Source organism: Pleuronectes platessa, chromosome 3 (assembly GCF_947347685.1).
Source record: "Pleuronectes platessa chromosome 3, fPlePla1.1, whole genome shotgun sequence".
Lineage (NCBI taxonomy): Eukaryota > Metazoa > Chordata > Actinopteri > Pleuronectiformes > Pleuronectidae > Pleuronectes > Pleuronectes platessa.
Genome location: NC_070628.1, coordinates 17,947,852 through 17,968,196, shown reverse-complemented (window position 1 = coordinate 17,968,196; position 20,345 = coordinate 17,947,852). Strand labels below are relative to the sequence as shown.

General features: G+C 42.2%; 2 protein-coding genes across 2 annotated transcripts; one reads left to right on the top strand and one right to left on the bottom strand.

The window, feature by feature from the left end:
* Positions 1-567: 567 nt before the first annotated feature.
* Positions 568-16,660, top strand: evpla (envoplakin a). The gene is made up of 22 exons (XM_053417929.1): positions 568-790; positions 5,387-5,486; positions 5,580-5,734; positions 5,877-6,000; positions 6,105-6,236; positions 6,342-6,383; positions 6,884-7,045; positions 7,206-7,313; positions 7,914-8,009; positions 8,120-8,230; positions 8,730-8,876; positions 8,978-9,129; positions 9,234-9,331; positions 9,493-9,665; positions 10,707-10,882; positions 11,074-11,212; positions 11,339-11,532; positions 11,932-12,082; positions 12,175-12,258; positions 12,409-12,516; positions 12,616-12,708; positions 12,841-16,660. Exons 1-22 carry the CDS (start codon positions 735-737, stop codon positions 16,228-16,230), a joined length of 5,991 nt encoding a protein of 1,996 aa, XP_053273904.1. The 5' UTR covers positions 568-734; the 3' UTR covers positions 16,231-16,660.
* Positions 16,661-17,403: 743 nt separating this feature from the next.
* ten1 (TEN1 subunit of CST complex) lies at positions 17,404-20,341 on the bottom strand. The gene is made up of 3 exons (XM_053417934.1): positions 20,154-20,341; positions 19,016-19,173; positions 17,404-17,994 (listed from the first exon to the last, which is right to left on the bottom strand). Exons 1-3 carry the CDS (start codon positions 20,246-20,248, stop codon positions 17,855-17,857), a joined length of 393 nt encoding a protein of 130 aa, XP_053273909.1. The 5' UTR covers positions 20,249-20,341; the 3' UTR covers positions 17,404-17,854.
* Between the last annotated feature and the right edge of the window lie 4 nt (positions 20,342-20,345).

Genomic DNA, 20,345 nt, shown 5'->3' with positions numbered 1-20,345 from the left:
AGTGGGGTCACGATTGGTAGGGGGAAACTCTAGGCTAGCTTTGGTTAGGGTTAGTTGTAGGGTTAGAGTTAGATTTAGGATAGGTTTAGGTTCGGTTCAGGTCTAGGTGTAGGTTAAGGCTATGTTAGGATTAGGCAATTGGTAACTATGTTTACATTTAGAGTTAGTCTCCCGGAAATCAAAGTAAGTCAATGTGAAGTTCTCTGAAGTAATGAAGGCAAGAATGTGTGTGTGTGTGTGTGTTAGTGTGTCTGTTATTACTACTACTAAAATTCCGCTACACGTTCACTGCACACATTATCCAGGTGTGAAGTCACTCCTTGTTTCACTCTGTAGGAATTTTAGTGTTCTTCCAACCCCATGAAGGATGCATCTGTGGACGGGCCACTGCTGCTCTGAGATCTGCGAGTGTGTCAGGGCCCCGATGAACAGGAAGGGCAGGGCAAAAGGTGGAAGAAAGGAAGAGTGCGGCAAACAAGTCGGTCCGGTCTTCCCCCACCCCCCCTGCAAGGTGGATGTCTGGGCGGTGACACACCTGCGCACCTGTCTGGGAGGAGCAGCCAGCCCTTAACACTGTGATGACGTGACTGTGTGTACGACCGAGTGTGTTTGAAAGGAACCAGAGGGAGAGGAGAGACAGAGTGGCAGCCGCAGAGTGAGGAAGACACAGAAGGAGTAAGAGATAGAAAGATTTCTGTGGGATCTCGGCTTGACCCCCCCCCACGACCTCCAGGATGTTGAAGAAAAAGGAGAGTAAGGAAGGGACCCTCAAGCTCTCGGGCAAGACCAAGTGAGTGTTTTTTCCCCCAGCCTGACAACTGTGTCATGTTTCCTGTGCATGCCTTTGTCCTCTTTCTCTCCAGTGCTGTGGAAGCCCTCCTTTATTTTATGGCAGGGTTGAGAAATAAAGTCTGAAGTGCAGATGGGAAACCCTGCACTGATTTGTAGGTTGTGTTAGGGTTAAAGATCAGGGAAGGGGAAAGCTTTTTGAGTTGTTAGCCAGCCCGCGAACAGAGGCCCGAGGTCAGGTTTACTTTGAAAACATGAGGTGGGACAGTATGCATCAGGACAACAGGGGGAACTAGGGAACTGTGTTTATGAGTTAGAGTGACTTTAGAAGCCAACCAGATCAGGCTTGTTGCTGATCCGATTTGAATGAGGAAAAAAATAGCATCCTCTCAGAACCATGTGTGTGCCTGTAGGTTGATTTGAATATCAGAAGATTAGCGTGGCCAGGCATTTGGTCTTTATCCAGAAACTCGACCTATTATCGAGATTGAAAAGGAAAAAAGCGTAACCTGATGTCCAACGTTTTGAAAACGAAATGTAGCTTAAAGCATTGCAACTGCCTGTATGTGTCAAGAAATCTCCAGAGCCATATTACTCTGATCGTACTGAGGGGACAGCAGTGTGCTCACGACACTCTTGTACTCATGTGATTTCTCGGACATACTGATGTGGCTTTCAACTGAGCTGAAACTGAGTTATAGTTTCTTCTTCTCTGTCCTTTGTGGACACTGGTGTGGCTCCATAGGCAGCTGGTTTCACCTGCCCTGGTCGGGTTGTCTGCCGAGGTGTGATGAGGGCTGGGCCGTCCGTACTGCTCAGCTGGTTTCTTTCTCTCACGTGGGCGTTGGTCTAGAACTGTTCTTTTTATGGTGTGACACAGGACATGGTGCTGCAGTTCATGTGGCTGTTCAGAAATCACTTGTCACATCAAAAGTGTAAAAGTGTCATTTATCTCAATGAATTCCTTTTTTAAATAATCAATACTTTTTTTTCCAGTAAAAGTTTTCCAAGAGTCCTAAGAGATGATTTTAAGTTTCTTGATTTGTCCACCAACAGTCAAAAACTGACATATGACATTTAACATTTGGCTTCAAGAATAAATATTAGTTATCAAAATCATTATCAACAAAGTTTTCAAAAATTTGAGCAATAAGTTAGTCTACTTTATTCTTTCAACTTTAATTTGAGGTCGTGACATGAAAATAAATTCATACTTTGCTCTGCTGGTTTGACGTTAAAGACGCACCCAGTGTCGCTTTCCAGGGGAATGACACCAGGGAGTCAACAGAGTGGTGTGTGTGTGTGTGTGTGTGTGTGTGTGTGTGTGTGTGTGTGTGTGTGTGTGTGTTTGTGTGTTTGTGTGTGTGTGTGTGTGTGTGTGTGTGTGTGTGTGTGTGTGTGTGTGTGTGTGTGTGTGTGTGTGTGTGTGTGTGAGTGAGGATCTCATCTGGTTCTGCCCATGTAGAATCATGTTGCGGGTCGCACAGTAATTTAATAATGACACTGAGTCCATGACCGAGAGAGGAAGAGTGAAGTACACTCCAGAGGTCAAATTTCTTCCTCTTGTTCGTGACAGTGGCTGAGATGGTGAGAACTGGAGACACACCTGCAGTAACACGGTCACGAGCCTGGAAACTGTCTTGATCATGTGAATAACCACATTTCTCATGTTTCCATGTAAACATCATATTGAGAATATGATCAAAATCAGGAAAAGACTGAAAAACACCAGGATACGAACGCACGTGTCATCACACTCACTGACACGGGAGGAGAGTTTTGCCAAACCTTATCTAACCCCACAATTAAACATAACTGTCATAAGACAAACGGGTGATACTCTGTCAGGGAGTGTTTCGCGGTGCTCGTTATCTCATCTTCCAACTAACTAACCACAAAAAAAAAAAAAGAAGATGACAAGCCCTTCTGAAATATGTGGGTTAGCCAGTTATCCTGCTTTGTCGTTGGATCAGTCACAGCTGTTTGGCTGTCCTGCCATGGTCAGACATAAATTCAACAAAAACACTTAGGTCCTTATACCACACAGTATATCGGTGAAGATATTTTGATCAGAGCGCCTTTGAAAGTTTGCGTTCAGCTCACTAAACACAAAAGACGACAGAGATGCTGCACTGTTGACACAAAGGATCACAGTTGTTAGAATGACACCAGCAGCAGCCGTCAGAGTGAGCACACAGAGTGAGCCCCCCCCCCCACACACACACAACACGAGTCAGTAGTGCTTTAATCAGGGGAAACAAACACTCTTACAAAAAGCCTCTGTCTGATGCACACACACACACAGCCACAGCGAGGTGAGGGTGGGACCTGTCATTCAACTTTTTCGAGCTCGCGGGAAAGGAAGTTATGCTCGTTTGACAGGATGAACAGAAATCTTTCATTCATGTCTTCAGCAAACAGGAGAATGACAGTTAGTCAACCACTAGTCACAGTTGTTGCCTCGAGCAAAACAGCATGTGAAAAGATTAAGATTATTTAGTTTGTTTTATTGATAACATTGGGATGTACACGTCTAACTTATCAACCAATCACACTTTGTCAGGGGTAGAAAGCAACGGTCCTGGGATCCTGGTCATCAATGGGGGTTGAGCAGTTCACCCGCTTTCACACACACACACACACACATCACGAAATATTCAATATCAGACATTAACGAATATAAAGAATTAAATAACTAAGCTATATGAACATATGATATTATTTGAACTATTGAGCACACACAGTAAAAAAAAAGTCACCAGAGGTATGGAGGTAAAAGCATGTAGATCACATCATCGTTGTTTTTGAAGTCATGCTCTGCAGACCCTTGCGAAGGACCCTTGGCTTTTATCTTTCTTCCAATGACAGTGAGTGATGACTCCTCACCTCCAACATGTCACTCACTCACTAATAAACACAGTATCAGAGCAAATGTACAACTGTTTCTGTTCATAAGTGACCGTCGTGTTTCTTCGTCTGAGATAGGAAACTCAAATTTTGCGCGTATGTGTGTGTGTATGGGTGCGTGTGCGTGTGTGTGTATACCTGTCTCTCCTGCTGAGTGAGCAGGAATAGGGAGGCCATTGTCAGAGCGCCCGAAGAACCAGATCAGCTCACACCTCAGTGAGTCAGTGCAGGAGGAGGTGACACACGTTTCCACATTCCTGCCCCGTCGCTCCATCATTTAAGAGCTATGTGAAATGGGCTGTCAGCTCCTTGTAACCCTGCATTATACAACATATGCTTGTTTTCTCCCCAGCGAGACACATTTGTACTCTGAGGTGACTTCGGTATGTGGGTCAATCAGCGAGCGAGGTGCTGGACATTCTTTGGCTCAGTGTCACACATCCGAGATTTTTTTTCTTCTCCAGAGGTTTAAATGTAAGAATGACATCTGTTGAGGTTGAACTCATCAGCCCTGTTGTTAAATCTCTCAGAGAAAAAAGAGGAGCTCAACATGTCGTATACTCAGTGATTTATGATGCACCGGCTAAAACACTTCCTCTCACCAACTGGTGTGAAACTGATTAAATGCAGTAAATTATGCATTTTATCAGGGTGCTTCTCAAAATATAAATACTGACTAATTCGCAACTTATATTTCAAAATATATATATATGTACAACAGAGACACCAGTAATTATTCCTTAGTCCTTTATAACGCAAACCATCTAAATTCACTAAGAAATTCAAACTGTGAGTTTCCTCTTAAAAAGGACACTGTTATGCAGATGTTGAAGAAAATCTTAATGGTAATTATAATAATAATAATGCATTTCATTTGTATAGCACTTTTAAAAATGCTAAAAAAACAGACAGGGGCTACAAATCATAATCAAACCTTATTCACTGGTCATGTTTGTGCAATTTTACCACAAACATGACCACAGTCAATAGTCTCTAAAGTTCCCTAATTAACCTCCCTTCTTTAAACACACCTTCTCATGAGTTTGGAAATAATTTACAATAATTACAATTGATCCCTCATTCATCATTTATCCAAACTCATTATCTCAGAGACAGAGGACGTGACAGTCTCAGTGGAATCAGTGGAACTCTTAGTATTTGAGGAACGCGCTGGGTGTGGCCCCGACCGTGAAACAGCATATCCTCATACCGACCCTGTGGCACACCAGCGGCCCTCGAGTAGTTTGTCTCGGTCAACAGACAAAAATCCGAGGATGAACGAGTTAAAAAAAATCTTTCTTCTTTGTATTTAACGTTTCCCTTCACTCCATTTGTTTGGTTTGGTCTTCTTTCCACAAAAAACACCAAACAGCTGAGGATGTTCTTCTTATCTTTGTGTTTTTTAAGATTTGTTTTTCCTGATAATCAAAGTTTGTGCGTTGTCCTAAAGTTAATTTAAGTTTAGGAGGCAGAATTTAAATCATCGTCAGGTATTTAAATCATTGGTACATTTGATTGAACGAATCTGTCAAACAAAAATGCAGATAGGAAATTCCTGGCACATCCACATGATCTTGGACTGTATGTGGAACATGAGAGAGGAGCAGAGAATCAGTTCTATGATGCTCAGTCTGACCAGTGCTTTCAGTGGTTTAATCTGAGACCCCTCCCCTTCTCCTCACCCTCCCAGGGCCCAGGCTAGTAACCTGGCCTTGTTGGTCGCCCAGATGCAAAAGAATGCCGACCAGGTGGAGAAAGACATCCTCCGGTCAGAGGAGATGCTGGCTGTGGTGAGGATGACACACACACCAGCTAATGATACCATCATTTTTATTGGCTGCCCTTTTTAAAATATCCCTGTGTCCATCGTCTTCCTCCACCAGGACGCAGAGAATGAGAAGAAAGAGCTGCCCTTTCAGCATCAGACTGAGATCTCAGACAAACTGGGCGAGGCCGAGGGGCTGCTGAAGGACCTGTTCCTGGACGTGGACAAGGCCAAGAAGCTCAAACACCCGCAAACCAGAGAGATAGAGAGCGAGTGAGTATTCACCACAGCACAGAGCCTATAGAGACTCTACTGAGGATCAAATAATAGAATCCTTTATTAGTCCCACTATGATTGAACACTGTGGGTCACCATGAATATTAACCAGTGATCGTTGTTTCTCTGGCGACTCCAGTGTCATCCACCTCCATGACCGCTGGCTGAAGGACTGCGCCTTCTACCGAGACATCTATGAACAGATTGATGATGTGTCGCTGATGCCCAGAATTGACTGGGGGCCTGTTTTCAGCAAGAAGGAAGTAGGTCTCACTCTCCTTTTATTAACACAGTCGGCCTCCTCCTGTCAGACCGGCCTCTTTCATACCATCAGCAAAGTTCATGTGTTGATTCTCTATGCTCACAGAAACAGCTGAAAGTGGAGGACTACGGCCCCACGATGGCCGACCTGGAGAAGCAGATTGCCTCTCACAACATCCTGCACAAAGAGATCGAGGCGTACAGCTCCCAGCTCAACGTCAGCTCCGCTGGCAACAAGGTGAGCCGAGGCGTTTCCACGAAACCTTCAATAAAGAACTTCTTTACTCTCTTTGAGAAACGGTTTGCAGCAGCCTGTAACACATGCTCTTCTCTCGTATTGTAGGAGAACTACTTGATTTTGAAGAAACAATACAACAACATGCTGGTGAGTTCAACATTTTATAAAATCATTTATTAATGAATGAATGAATGATGGAAATTTAATATTAACCCTCAGGGTCCCGATGATTACATTTCAACACCACATAGATTAAAATACTTACAACAAAGAAAAGAGAAAACGTTTTATGAACATATAAATCATTATTCAAATTATTCAGTCCCATGAATAAGACATTTTTCCTTTTATATCAACATCTATCAGACGATATGAGAAATGTTGCTTTTTCTTTACAATCACAAAAAAAAGACGATATCTACTCTGACTATTTATTTTAATTCAATTTATTATCTTTATCAGGATAATATAAAAAATACTACAGTTTTAAGTTATTCTCTATCTTCTCCCTATGTTTAATTTGATTTGTTAGACCTTATATAACATTAGTGAATTACAAAAAGCTAAATGCTCCCTCATTCAAAGTTTAATTTTGACTTTTAAAATCTTCAGGCTTCACCCAATGTATTTTTTTTTTCTTTTTCCAGGACAACTCCAAGTGGCGTCACCACTACCTGAACAGCCTGTACGAATACATGCAGGGCTGCAACAAGGAGCTGGCCTTCCTGGCAGAAGAGCAGGATAAGATCAAGAAGCAGGACTGGAGCGACCGCATGGTGGACCCACCTGATGTCCGCCGGCAGTACGAGGTCAGGACAGACTGCGCAGTGAAAGAATGAAATCTGAATAATGAAATGGTTTTGCCTGTCTTAATGATACAATACATAATATGTGTAATAAAGCTGTTCAATACTGGGATGAGAAAATACGCTGTAAAAAATAACGGCACTTTGATTTGATCTCAATCAGAACTTCAAGAACAACAACCTGCTGTCCCACGAGGGCGAGGTGAACAAAGTCCAAGATGAAGGCGACAGACTGGTGGAACTGAAGCACCCGGCCAGTGCCACCATACAGGTACATGTCATTCCCATCATTCATAAACACACACACTGCCAGCACAGCCACCAGTGGCAATATATAGGGTACAGAGTCTTGCTTGAGGACACTTTGGCAGCCAGGGATCTAACTACCGACCTTCTGACTGGTGTACACCCTGCTAGACTTGAGCCACTACCGCTCAAATGTGTTAATACTGCAGAACCACATTTTCTAGACTATATAAACTGAAAGACTCACATTTAAGATACCACAAGAAAGGTGGTTTAGCATGTGGACACAAAGCCCTGCAGAAATGATCAGTAGACCCCAGTCTTTATAAAAAAAACTTCAGAATTGCCCAGAATTGCCTTGTACACCCTCTTTTTAACTCGGCTGAATGCAATTAAGTATTGTGGGTAACGTAATAAAATAGTTAAAGCAAAACTTTAGTAAGTTTACAAAGCCATTACATATTCTTTCTTCACTTTATTTAAAAATAACAGTAAGCCAAGCAATTTCAAGTTTTTATGAGTGCATTTAACCAAGACTTTTCATTAACCTTTCATATTTGAGGGTGGTTTTTTGAATGTTATTTAAATCCAGGTTGATTTTAACTGTAAACATCATCATTTCCAGACTCAGAAAGATAATGTGCGAAACGAGTGGCAGAAATTCCTCAATCTCTGTATTTGTCAAGAGACACATCTGGACAACGTGGAGGATTTCAAAAAGGTAAATATGAAACTCAGTACATAACAAATTTGATAAGTATGTGTCGAGACCAAAAGCAGGTTATGTCTTTTTGGGTTTGACAGCAAAAATATTTTTGTGCTATTTTCCAGTACCAACTGGACACGGAGCAACTGTCAGATACACTGACCAAACTCAACAACAGCCTGGACCCAAAGACCGTCAGCAAGAAGGGCAACTCGGAGACGCTGCTGCAGCTCGAGGTAGAACCACTAAAGTCCTGACAACCCACTTGGTTTAAAGATTGAACAATGGAGGGAGGAGAAAAAAAAGAAATGCTGTACAAGTACAAGTTATGAAATACAGATTGAAGTTTTGATAAATACACTGAAGGGTTTGAATGTGGGTCTCTTTATGTAGTATTACTACCTTGTAAGGTACTATAATATTATTATTGTTTTATTTATTTTTTTTACATTTTTTCACATATAGGGTCATATGTATTTTCCCTTTTCTGTGCCAAAATAAAAAAGTTTAAATTAACTTCACCTGAGCTATGAATTACAATAATATGAGGTATTTTGTTTTGAAAACCAGGGGAAACAAAGTATATATTCCTTATGTAGAATATTGCTTTTGGAAACTGAATGTCTGACCTCTTGTGGAGAAACAATTGATTAGGGAAAACATTTGAGATGATGATTTTTGACGACCATGAGATGCGTGTGCCTGACGGATGCTTTTCTGTCTGTTTCCGACCAGGGCGAGGAGAAGGCTGTGCAGAACTCTGAGCAGCTGCTGGCCGACCTGAGGAGACGCAGCACCACCATCGCTCCTCTGAAGCTACGACGCATCACCCCCAACAGACCCATCACAGTGGAGTCTCTGTGTGACTGGGAGACAGACAAGGTGGAGCTTTGTAGCTTTGTCAGACTCACAGAAAAAACATGCTGCAGTTTCGTCTAAACTGTCTGACATGTGCTTTATTTATTGTTATTATCATGATCCAGGATTCTCTGGCCAGAGGAGAGAAGCTCACCCTGAAAACAAACTCAGACGATAACTGGAACCTCATCACTACTGATGGGGCGACTAAAACTTTCCCAGGAGTCTGCTTCCAGATCCCACCTCCTGACCCAGATGCGATCAACAAAGTGGACCTGTAAATAACGCACCACTGGATTTTTTGCCAAATAATGACACAATAAATAATGTTATTATTATTAATAAGTTCCTGTTTCTACCTCTGTCTCTCTCTGTCATCAGCTTGGGTGGTGAACTGGGAGACATCAAGAAGAGAAGAGCTGCTCTGGCTGCGTCGCTGAAGAATCACAAATCGGATGTCTCCAGGTCCCTGCAATCAGGTCACTTTCTAAACATTACACCTTCAAATATTTTAGTTGTATTGAATCATTGATTTCCGTTTTTCAAACCATACAAATCATTCACCATCAGTTGGACAGGTTTCGTTTTATAGCCAGAATAAGACCAGTCAATGATTCAACTTCCCCATTCCTTCATTCAGCCCCAGTGTCTTCAGCTCCAATGGACCCCAAAGCAGCAGCTCTGGCCCAACAGCTGGACAGGCTGGACAATGACCTGATCAGCGCTGAGGAGAGCATGCTGAGCCGCCTGCGAGCCCCTCTGAACCGCAGCGACCCAGCTGGAGATCTGGCCAAAAGGCTGAGGGAGCAGGAGGTGAGAGGAATAAACTCAGCACTGACACTTCAACCAGACCTATTAAACTATTAGAGTTATCTCTGGCAGTTCCTGAATGTGTGTAGGATTACAAATTAAATTTAAGTTTGAACAGCCTCCACCAAACGGCCTGATTTTCAAGTTGATCATAATTCACTGGTTATAGTGTTTACGCTCAATGAGTACTAGGAATTTTAAACTGCTTCATCAGACCAGACAAGGTTATGACATTTTGCAATTTGAAATTTAAGACACAACACAAACATTCAAAACACACACTCACCTACAATTGTGTGACAAACAGTACTGCTACTATAGATAAAATGACCCTGTATCATTTATATATTATCAAGAGGGTTATGTTGAGCCATCATGATGTCACTGTTTGTTTTTACCTGTATGCAATCATATAATGCTGAATATCTAGTCGCTCCCTCAGGATATTGGTATGAGCACATCGCTGTCTGGGAAATTACTGATTGGAGTTGATGACATTTTGGAAACATTTCTGAGTAAAATTTTAGATTTTTTCGGATGATTTGATAAAGCCCAGTATGAATAATATCTGGTTTCTGGAAAGTGAACATGTGGGCCATTTAAAAAAAATGCCCAGTCCAGGCTGTTTTTCGTCGGGAAGCCCCGGCACTTTGAGGTAACCAGGTCCTGCGTGTGTGTCATCAAAGTGTTTTACTTTCTGCTGCCGCCTGTTGGGGTGGAGTTTGAACTCAGAGCACAGAAACAAGTTCAATAACCTGATAAAGAAGGAGGGATCCATTATTGATTTTACCCCTGACTCGCTAGAGGTGATCACGGAGGGAAAACAGGGAGGAAGATCAGAAGTGTTGATCCAAAGTATTATATTGTTGGTGAACTGAGGAGCTCTTTTAATGACGGACTTGATTTATCTTGCCCATTGCCTTCCGTATGTGCAGGATGCATTCAGTTTCCCCCTTTAGGAATTCATAAAGTATCATTTATCACATTGTATCATATCATGCCTAATTACATCATATCTAAAGACTCTACCTTTGTTCCTCACAGCAAGCTGCCCTGGCCCTGAAGTCTCTGGAGCAGCAGAAGCTGGCGGCACAGGCCGACCTGCAGCCTCTGCTGTCCAAAGACCCCGCCGGCACCTCCTCTGGACTGCCGCTCAAACTGACTGCTGCCAACAACAAGCATGACAGCATCGCTGCACTCGCTGACCTCTACAGCAAGAAGTAAACAGATATTCTGTTTGGGAAGTTGCATACATGCATTTGAATGGTGGAGGGGTTTGTCTCAATTGAAAATACCACAAATATTGTGATAAGTTACATATAGAAAGCATTATAGGTGTAGGTCTGCCAAACACTGCTCTTAAAATAAAAATGTCAGTGCACTTACTTCAACATTTATCCCTCTTTTTCAGAGCAAGTGCATCTCTCAACCTGGAAAGACAGATCAATAAGGTGGATGGTCTTGTGTCTGGGTTTGAGAAGAACCTGAGTGAAGACAGATCAATTCCTGATGGGCCAAATGCAATTCAAGCCCATGCTGACAACATCCAGGTTAGGAAGTCTTCAATTTAACATTTCTTTCAATTGCCCCAAAAGAAGTGATTCTCTTAGGCATAGATTCAGTTTAGAGTTGATATATTTTAAATTGCGCGTCTACATCTCCTGTGTTGTATTCAGTACCATCGTAAGTCTGTGGCAGCAGCTCAGGACGACATGAAGAAGCTGAGTCAGGATCTGGAGACCACGGAGCAGCTGTGCAGCTCTATGCAGCAGGGCTACCAGGAGTACTGCCCTGACATCCAGCGCCAGAGAAGGGAAGTCAAGCAGCTGCAGACCCGCTACGCAAACGCTGCCAACCAGCTGAAGGAGAGGTGGGAATCTGCAAACAACTGAGTCCAGTCACCTCAGTTTATGTTGAAAGTCAGAGTACAGTGGGTTTTGCTTCCACGTGTATCACTGAAAGGACTGTACCTGCACTCAAATATATTTGAGATGATTTTAATGTTTGTTTAAAAGTCAAGTAATGCTGCAAATAAAGTAATTATATTAGAGCCCAATTTGCCAGAAATTGGCACTTGTGATTATTATTCAAATGACATACTAACAGCACATAAAGATAGCAGATATGATTTGGGTTTTGTAAAGTGATGGTTAAATTAGATAGATGATTCATCAGATATAAATAGGCCCAGAATAAACCTGAGCTAAACCACTAGTCATTACCATTTTAAAATCATCATGATGATAATCGTCTTGTTCAATCCTTTCAGAGAAAACATCTTACAGGAAGCTGGGCCCAAGAATCAGGAGTTCCAGAGCACATCCAAATCCCTCAACTCCTTCCTGAACAACCAGCCGACAAACCAGATAAGCTACAATGACGATCTGTCCCAGATCGCTGCTAAGCAGAGCTCCCAAGAGGTGAGAGCGTCTCCTGACTATACAGAATGAAGTGCATGGTACTCAATCTAATTTGCTCATAGTAATAAACTAATGTTAAATTGTCACTGCAGAGGGTAATGGATGACCTGAAGAGGAAGGGAGATGACATGGACAGGGTGGCTGACCTGTCTCTGGACCTGCAGAATCTTCTCAATGTAAGAATCAAATGCAGTAAATGTATTCTATAAAAGAGAGGAGGGTTTTCAGAAAACAAAGAATCCTTAATGTCACCCTCAGAGAGATACAATTGTGTTTCAAATAAATGAGGCATGAAGACGGGCCTAATTCTTCACATTTCTTTACAGGAGTACGATACCAACGTCGATAAATACAACAGTACACTTGAGGATGCTGGTGCCAGTATTCCAAAGAAACCCCAAATGCCCACACTGGCTGATGCTGTTCAGAAAGAGGTAAGATTCCAACTTTATAGATTTGTATCATATTTTAAACACTTGACGTTTGATTGGTATAAGTGGCTGACGGATTGCTTACACTCTATGTTGTTGCAGGAAAAGGATTTGATGAACCGTTATGCTAAAGCAACAGCTGAAAACACCCAGGCCCAAAAACAGATGGGCTTGGCTAAGAATCTACTTTTACAAGTAAGAGAATGGGGCATGAATGAATTCCCTGAATTGTGCTAATGTTTTTGTATCTTTCATGGGTTCCGGTACTAGTTAAAACCAAACTACATCACCGAACAAATCTCATTCATTTACGTCCTTCTCTTGCAGAATGAGGATAAAATTCAAGTGGTGGCACAGGAACAAGTGCATCTTGAAAGCCAGCAGAGGAGTGCCTTTGAGTTGGACGGTTTGTTTAAAGAGCTGGAAGAAGAGAAGGAAAGGAAGACTCATGCTGAGACAGAGCTGAGAAACTATAAAGACAGGATGATATCACTGAAGAGTCGCAGAGGAGTGGAACGCATTGAGGAAAGAGAGGTGCTGCAATATTACCGCGACCCAAAACTGGAAAGTGATTTGACCGATCTGCAGAGAACACTGCATGAAGAGTCCCTGAGATGTAGAACCACCCATACTGATGTTGAGGTGCTAAACCAAAAAATCACCATCCTGGAAGATACCCTCAAGAACACCCAACCCAAACTGGTGACAAAAGAGGTGACAGAGTTTGAGAAAGATCCTCAGCTGGACGTAGAGGCCAGCAAGCTGAGAGATGAAATAGCCAGGATGAGAGATGAAATTCGAGTGCGAGACGGGGAGCATATTCAGATTAAAACAGAGGTCAGTATTCTCCAGCAGAAGCGACCACCAATCAAAGAGAGGGTGGTGAAGAAGGAGGTGTTGAAAGTAGAAAAAGACCCAGAGATGATGAAAGCAGTGCGAACCATTGAGATGGAAATTTCTGATGAAAACAAAACAATGAAGCTCCTCAATGATGACATCTTCCAAACAAGGAGTCAGATTAATGCGCTTGAAAGACTTATTCCTAATATCCAGCCTAAGATCATCACTAAGGAAATAAAGAAGATTGAACAAGATCCCGTCATGATCACTGAATCTAAGAAGATACGAACAACCCTGGAGGAAGAGAGGGTTGAAAACGACTCTTTGTCCAGAGAGGTGATGAGCCTCCACAGCCGCTATAGAGAGGTTCAAGACTGGAAACCCAAAATTGAGATGAAGGAAATTGTGAATGAGATCTACCGGATAGACCCCAATACAGAGGTGGAGATAATGCGACTAAGGAAAGACATACAAGAGTCCAACAAGCTGCGCACTGATATAGAAAGGGATCTCACTCAGGTCAAATCTGAGCTGAATATTCTTCATTCTCAACCACCAAAGGTGGAGCACAAGGAAGTTGTCCAAGAGGTGGTTAAGGAGGAGAGGAGCCCTGAAAATGAGAGAGAGATTCAGAGGCTAAATGATCAGGTGAACCATTTACACACCACTGACAACACCCTCAAGGACCAGGTGAAACGACTCAGGAATGAGAGGGATGAATGGAAGGCTGAAAAGTCCAAGATAGAAACCAAAGTTCTCACTAGAGAAGTCATCAAGTATGAACCTGATCCACTGTTGGAGAAAGAGGCTGACCGCTTGAGAAGAGATGTGCGGGATGAGGCACAGCTGCGGCGCAACACTGAGGAGATGGTGTTTGACCTGCAAAACAAATACATTCTGTTGGAGAGACAGAAACCCCAAGAGAAGGTGGTTGTGACGGAAGTTTTGCGCCTACAGAAGGACCCAAGGCAGATAGTGGAGCATGAGCGGCTAAGCAGGAGCCTGGATGAAGAAGTAATGACCCGGCGTCAGGCAGATCTGGAGCTGCAGCAGCTAAGAACAAAGGTGGAAGACAAAGAGAGGCTCCTCAGAGAGAGCGATGAGCACCAAAAGAGGATTGGAGCCGAGTCTGAACTTCGAGAGATCCGACTCCGTATTACACAGTTGGAAAATGCCCCACCTCCTGTTGAGGAAAGTATAATAGTTGAGGAAGTACTGAAGGTTGAGAGAGACCCAAAACTGGAGAGGTTGACAAATACTGTTCGGGCAGACATGGACAAAGAAACCAGTGATATCCTGCGTCACCAGAGAGAGATCCGCAACATCACTGCAAAGCTTGAGATCCTGCAGAGGGAAAAGTCTGTTGAAAAGACAGTGTATAAAGAGATTGTCCGTGTTGAAAAAGACCAGGCTGTTGAAAGTGAAAGGGATCGCTTGAGGGAACAGGTGTCACAGCATAAATTCTCCAGACAGGACCTTGAGGATGAAATTAGACGTGCCAATGATAAAATCAACTTTCTGATGAACAGCAGGTCAAGTTCTTCAAGAGAAGAGAATACCATGGTTTTGAACAGAGATACCCTTGACAGGGAGAAGGACAACCTCACGCGGGAGCTCAGGACACTCGAGACCAAGAAACATGACATGGGCATGTCTTACAAGCAGCAGACTCGACTATTGAGTGAGAGAAGCGAGTCGAGCCGGCAGAGGAGCGTTAGGATGGACTCTGACGTACAGCGTTTTGAAAGGGAGATCCTGGATGAAAAAGACAAGATCCATCTTCGAGACAGCACGATCCGAGATCTTCTGCTAAAAATCCAGCGAGAGGACCAGACAGAGACAAGGACCAAAGAGACCAATGTCTCCACCAAAATCACAATTTTAGATCCAGAAACAGGCAAAGACATGTCTCCTTACGATGCCTACGTGGATGGCCTGATTGATCGTAAACAGTACATTCATCTGCAGGAGCTGGAGTGTGACTGGGAAGAGATTACCTCCCAGGGACCTGATGGGGAGACCTCGGTGCTGCAGGATCGCAAAAGTGGCAAGCAGTACTCAATCAGAGAAGCCCTGAAGGAAGGCCGGCTGAAAGAGTATGATCTACAACAGTACAAAAAAGGCAAGATTCCCATCTCAGAGTTTGCCTTGCTGGTCGCCGGTGACAATAAAAAGGAACTCCAGTTTAACTCAATCACTCCAAAGACCACCACAACAGTTAACTCAACCCCCAAAAGCCTCTCCGCTGCTAAAGAAATCACCCCAGTTGCTGGAGTTATTGATACAAACACTGACACCTGCTATACAATACGCAACGCCACCCTGCGTAAACTGATTGATCCCACCACTGCCCAAAGGCTTCTGGAGGCTCAGGCAGCAACAGGCGGCATCATTGACATCACCACCGGAGAGAGATGCACAGTTCACAAGGCAGCCACCAGAGGCCTCATCGAGGACAGTCTACTCCAGAGGCTACTCAATGCCCAAAAGGCTTTCGCTGGTGTTGAAGACCCCGTTACCAGAGAGTGTTTGTCCGTGGGAGAGGCTGTTCAGAAAGGCTGGATGCCGAAGGACACCGGCATTCACTACATGGAGGCACAGCACTTGACAGGAGGGCTGGTCAATCCCAGCACTGGCCGCAGAGTAAGCATCTCGGATGCCTTTGGGTCCAAAATGATTGACAGCACATTAATGAGGGAGCTGCAGGCCGAGACAACCTACATCAAAGATATTGTAGATCCAATCACAAAGGAGAAGATCAACTACAAACAAGCTCTGGATCGCTGTAAGAAGGACCCACTGTCCGGATTCCCAATGCTGCCTGCCTCCTCCAAAGATTCATCAGGGTACAGCTCTACTAGATATGCAAGATTCTAGATATGTTTACAGCATACTTGGAGTTATCTGGTGTGTCCTTGATGTGATAAAAATGTACTATTAGATATGGGGACTCCATATGAAATCAATACATTAATTACAATGTACATTTTGACTCAGGAAAAGTCTTTTACTGCAAAGCTTTCCATCTAGCCTAAATGATCGCTGCGGAGTTGCCTTTGTTTACCAGACATATCTGACTTTGGTAGATGTTTTTTGATTTAATTTAACAACAGAGAATATATTTGCAGTTTATCTTTGATATTATTGTAATAGGGATACTGGGACATGGTGCAATCCTATTTACCAAGATTGGTTTGATCCTGTATTATTCATGGGCTATCCTTGACTCTGTTCACTTTAAAGCTCAATCTTGTTTGATACTTCATTTTGAAACAATTACCAATAAATTTAAATTATAATGGTCAAAGAGCATTGACTCCCTCTTTTTTGATGCTGTGTACCGGTAGTCTTTTGAGAAAAACACAGAAGCAGGTACAGTAGACAACTGTTTTACAAATTTCACAACAAACTCTGACTGACTCTAACCACAACTCCCCACACTCATGCTCCTTTCAGGACCAAATAAGGGAGAAGAGGGTGGATTCCTCCATTGATATCAAATGAACAGCTTGACAACAAAATGACATCTGAATAAAAAATATTAGTTAACATGAACATTCTGTTTTCAAAAATCTGGGTAACATCTCGGTCACCAGATAATTACAATGCAGATAAAAAAGTAAACGTAAATAGAACATTCTAAACTACTTGTGCATATTATTTACCTTTTTTCTCTCACTCCTTCATGAGGCTTCACACATTTCTTCTAAAGCAATTGCCATCATTTCTAAAAATGCAAAATGACATTAACTCAATTAATAAACAAGCCATTGAAATACCCTCAGAATCTTCCTGTTTCTGCTGGAATTTGCTTCAATTCTTGGATCAGGCACATGACAGAAAGACAGACAAACAAGTAACTTCGATAGGGGAGAAAAAAGATTCTTAGAATTTTATATTACAAGCAAGACTACACCAAGCTGCATAAATGTATCTGATATTTAACCTTGAAAGACACCTTTAAAACCCTCTGATCAGTGCCAAGTGTTGGTATTTTAAATATTTTATATGTTTTGCTATTTATAAATTAATTGGAGTAATCTACAAAGATTAGATTTTTATCTTTATTACATGATCTACATACAGTAAGAAAGATCTAACAGTCCATCTATTTTTTGACTGTTACAATACACCATAAAAAAATAGAAGCAATGACAAATTTGTATTATATTAAAATATATTACTAATTAAATCTAAAGACAGAGACATTAGTAAAATGCAAAATACTTTTAAAGTACAGATACAAAATATCTGTTTGGTTCTTCTTTGACCAAACAGTAAATCCTATTATCAAACCATTAATTTGTGGTTTTCATTCAGAGAAAGAGCAGACATCTGTTATGATCCGACATAAACAAGGTTTTCATATTAACTGACAAAAAGTAAACCCATGTCTTTTACACATAAACAATCGGTCTTGAATTTCACCGGAGCTTCTATGACAGCCGTGGGCCTGACGATCAACAAGCACCCTGGGAAACGTGCAGACTGAAGACCTGGATCAGGATGCATCTGCTTTACCCTGCTCACACTCCCTCTCCTTGAAGAAGCTTCTTTGCTCGTTGATGGCTTTCTGCAGCAGTGCTATGTTGACACCATCAACACAGTTCAGCACACGGGCACGGACCATGTGGCCAACCCCTGTAAGAGGAGAAGAAACTGATGACAGCAGGCCTTTTAGGGTAGAAATTCCAGAATGTATTTAAACGAGCACAGTGATGTGAATGAAAGGTAAATGGTAAAATACTAATTGACTGTATTTATTCAAGGCTTTTCCAGTCTTATCGACCACTCAAAGCACTTTACAGTAAGAGCTACAATCACCCATTCATTCACAACATATGCAGCAAATAAAGGGTCGGTAGAAAACAGCCCATTGATGTGCATACACACTCAAAGGCTTTCTTTCTTTTTTTGTTTTGGAGAAGGTAGAATGTCGCTTCAATTTTTTGTCCTGGTTACAGTTACAGGGATCTCTAAAATGATGTGTCCCTGTCTGTGCAGGTAGATGCATTCTTAAATACAGAAGATGACTCTCCACTCTCTACACGGCAGGGACACAACCTCTATCCTGAAAGCAAAACTTAACACACACACACACACACACACACACACACACACACACACACACACACACACACACACACACACACACACACACACACACACACACACACACACACACACACACACACAGTTTGCAGTTTCTGTATGTTCTCAGCCAGCTTCTCTGGAAAATGAAACGGTCACGTCCTGTGGCAGTGGCAGTTGAGGTAAAGTGCGCAGTGTGTAGCCTCATGCCTTTAGCCAACAGAAACATTTGCATTTCATCTGTCAATTTAACAAAGGATTGTTCGATGTCCAGTGGTTTGGTTCAAGGCCTGTGTACATTTTACCTAAGGCAACATACAAAGTCAACAAATATTCATACCCACATTTCACACCTACGGTCAATTTAAAGTCCCAATTAACCCAATTCCCATCTGCAAGTTTGTGGACTGTAGCACAGACACGTGTAGAAAAGGCAAACTCCACACACAAAGGCCAAGATGATTATCACCATAAACAGTTAATATCTTACACTTCAATATAATTCTTGTCTGTTGACCCCAGACAAACAGTTAAAAATCCTCATAAATGTTTCCAAAAACTTTTTTCTTACCCTCAGAATTTTCTGTTTCACCCAGAGCTATGTACTGGGCTCCAATTATTGGGTTGAAGGGCTCCACAAACATTGTGTGGACGACCACATGGTGCTCTTTGGAAGCGTGCTGAGCTGACAGCGTTGCTCTGGACTCCTCAGGCTGATAGCAGACAAGTCTGGAAAATGTAACACATTTTTGACAAGATAAACTGGACAGCAGGCGATTTCATTTAAAGTTAGAGATGTATTCTGTATAAACCAAACAAGGGGGAGCTGGAGAAATGTACACTTTTAGTGAAAGTAATAATGTACACATAAATAAATATTGAATGCAAAATAATAATAATAATAATAAAAGTTTAACAATTAGACTAGAATAGTATAAAGCTAGGCTTGGTTTTCCTGAAAATGCTAGCAAGAGCTGGCTATACTTTGAAAAATGCAAGAATTGTGTGTCCTACATGCAGTTTTACAAAATACATCAATCTTGCAGAGACGATGTTTCCCAGACAAGTTCTACAACTTGACCTCATAATGTTTTCCATCGAGGTCAACGTAAAGTGGTTGGGAAGGGAAACTGAATCGATGAATGAATAAAGCGATCAAGACTGCTAAAAACACATTTTCAGATTTGTGAAACCTTGAATTCTGTGGAAATAAGAAGAAACTTTTTTTCTCCGTCCAGATCCCATAAGACCAGTTCTCCCTCAAAAACAACTGTCAAGCTCTCAATGTCTTATTCTATTTGCAAATGATCTGAATGAGTTCACTGCTTTTTTTATGAATTAAACCACACTAGACCAGGTCTAAATCAGACGGATACCTATGGATATATATTCAAATATGGACTAAAAGAGGCAGTTTCTGACTCGAGAAAACTGAAACAAAGTTCATTTGCCAAGTTTTTTCTACACCCCGAAAACATCAAATCTAAATAAACCCCCTGGGCTCAGATCTGTCAAACTTGGATTGCAATGATCTCTTAATTCACTTGTTGTATCCCTGGGGGCAGGAATGGGGGATAAGCAAAACATTACACATCACTCAATTACAAATAATGACACAGGGCCATTACACTTGTACCAAGTTCATCAGATTCAAAATTGAAATGATCTGTTACAGTCACAGACAAAACAAATAAAAACAAAAGAAACACCTGCCGAACGTCCTCACTGATTCTCCTTCCTGGACCGACCCGGTGCTTATTTCCCAGGGGAAATGAAAAGCTGCAGCAGCTGGAAGCATCGTCATTATCCAAATCACCAAAACACCAAACAAAAAGCCGCCTGGACATGAAATCCAAAGTGTGTTGCTTCCGGGATGCAGGTCACGTGCTCCGCCAGTCCCC

Coding starts and splice junctions, on each gene's coding strand:
- evpla (XM_053417929.1), top strand. CDS start 735: ATGTTGAAGAAAAAGGAGAGTAAGGAAGGGACCCTCAAGCTCTCGGGC. Junction 10,883..11,073: donor GCTGACCTCTACAGCAAGAA/GTAAACAGATAT, acceptor CCTCTTTTTCAG/AGCAAGTGCATCTCTCAACC. Junction 11,533..11,931: donor GCCAACCAGCTGAAGGAGAG/GTGGGAATCTGC, acceptor CAATCCTTTCAG/AGAAAACATCTTACAGGAAG.
- ten1 (XM_053417934.1), bottom strand. CDS start 20,248: ATGACGATGCTTCCAGCTGCTGCAGCTTTTCATTTCCCCTGGGAAATA. Junction 19,174..20,153: donor TCAGTGAGGACGTTCGGCAG/GTGTTTCTTTTG, acceptor TACATTTTCCAG/ACTTGTCTGCTATCAGCCTG. Junction 17,995..19,015: donor TGAAACAGAAAATTCTGAGG/GTAAGAAAAAAG, acceptor CTCCTCTTACAG/GGGTTGGCCACATGGTCCGT.